General features: G+C 50.0%; 1 protein-coding gene across 1 annotated transcript in view; it reads left to right on the plus strand.

Annotated features, from left to right (window-relative positions):
- Positions 1-671: 671 nt before the first annotated feature.
- Positions 672-1,504, plus strand: part of isy1 (ISY1 splicing factor homolog) — a gene marked incomplete in the record, with an annotated part of 5,099 nt that continues 4,266 nt past the window's right edge. The window contains 2 exon segments of the mRNA XM_014329515.1: positions 672-764; positions 1,230-1,295. Of these exon segments, the coding sequence (XP_014185001.1) occupies positions 687-764; positions 1,230-1,295 (144 nt within the window).

Below are 1,504 nucleotides of genomic sequence, written 5' to 3' on the forward strand. Positions count from 1 at the left end.
CACACACACACACACGACGACACACACACAACACGCACTGATACAAGACGACACACACTACAGCACACTGATAACAGACACACACACTTGAAAACGACCACACACACGTACACACACACACACACACACGACACACACACTGATACACAACACACACACACTACAGACAAACAGACACACACACACACACACTGATACACAGACACACACACACAGACACACACACACACACACACAACACAGACACACACACTGATAAACAGCACACACACACTGATAGACACACACACACACACACTGATAAACAGACACACACACACACACCTTGTTTACTCACCTTCTTCCTGTTGTCCTCCACCTGTCCTCCTCTTCCTGCTGTCTTCCTCTTCCTGCTGTCCTCCTCTTCCTGCTGTCCTCCTCCACCTGACCTCCTCCTCCTGTCCTCCTCCTCCTGTCCTCCTCCTCCACCTGTCCTCCTCTTCCTGTTGTCCTCCTCTTCCTCTTCCTGCTGTCCTCCTCCACCTGACCTCCTCTTCCTCTTGTCCTCCTCCTCCACCTGTCCTCCTCCTCCACCCGTCCTCCTCTTCATGCTGTCCTCCTCCACCTGACCTCCTCCTCCTGTCCTCCTCTTCCTCTTGTCCTCCTGCTCCACCTGTCCTTCTCCTCCTGACCTCCTCTTTGGGTAAATGTGTCCCTCTGCTTTGTCTGTCAGGACGGCCCTGGCTCGGTTCAGGCAGGCTCAGCTGGAGGAAGGAAAAGTCAAGGTGAGTTTCGAGATCCAAAGCGTTTATCGTCATCTGTACAAAGAAAAGCATTTCTCTGTACAATGAAATTCTTTCTCTGCTGTCCACACACAGATGCCGGTTAATATCTGCAAATAGAACTAGAACAAATAAAATACATGTGCAAAAATTATTATTACTGTTAAAATAGGTCAGCTGTTCAAGAGTCTGATAGCTGTGGGGAAGGAGTTGTTGATGTTCTGGATTTCGCACTTCTAAACCTTGGTCCTAAGCAGAAGTTTGAGGAGTCCGTGTTGGGGGTGTGTGGGGTCTTTGAGGATGGAGGCAGCTCTCTTCTGGACTCTGTGATGGTAGATGCTCTGCAGAGAGGGCAGCGGGGTCCTGATGATCTTCTCCGCAATTGTTATCACTCTGCAGGCGGTTGCGGTCTATAGCAGTAGTGCTGCCGTCAGATAAACACCTGTCTGCCTGATCTCTCATCTGTAGGAAAGAAGACCCTTTCTGGCCTCAGAGTGCAGTGAACTTCCTAAAGCTGAAAAATGGAGACGACAGGTAGTCACACTGCAGCACTAGTATCAGTAGTGGTGATGGTACCTGCAGTCAGGTGTACTGAGTGTGTCCTGTGTGCCTGTTTCAGATTATCAGTGAAATCTCAAAGAAAGTCGCACAGATCCAGAACGGTGAGTCCAAGTCTCTTCCTCACTTGTCCCACTCCCCTTCTCTCACCTGTGTTTCTCCGTGGCTCAAGAGTTGGGAGTTCG

Source organism: Haplochromis burtoni, unplaced genomic scaffold (assembly GCF_018398535.1).
Source record: "Haplochromis burtoni strain Fernald_Lab_line unplaced genomic scaffold, NCSU_Asbu1 Contig_575, whole genome shotgun sequence".
In the NCBI taxonomy this organism is placed as follows: Eukaryota; Metazoa; Chordata; class Actinopteri; order Cichliformes; family Cichlidae; genus Haplochromis; species Haplochromis burtoni.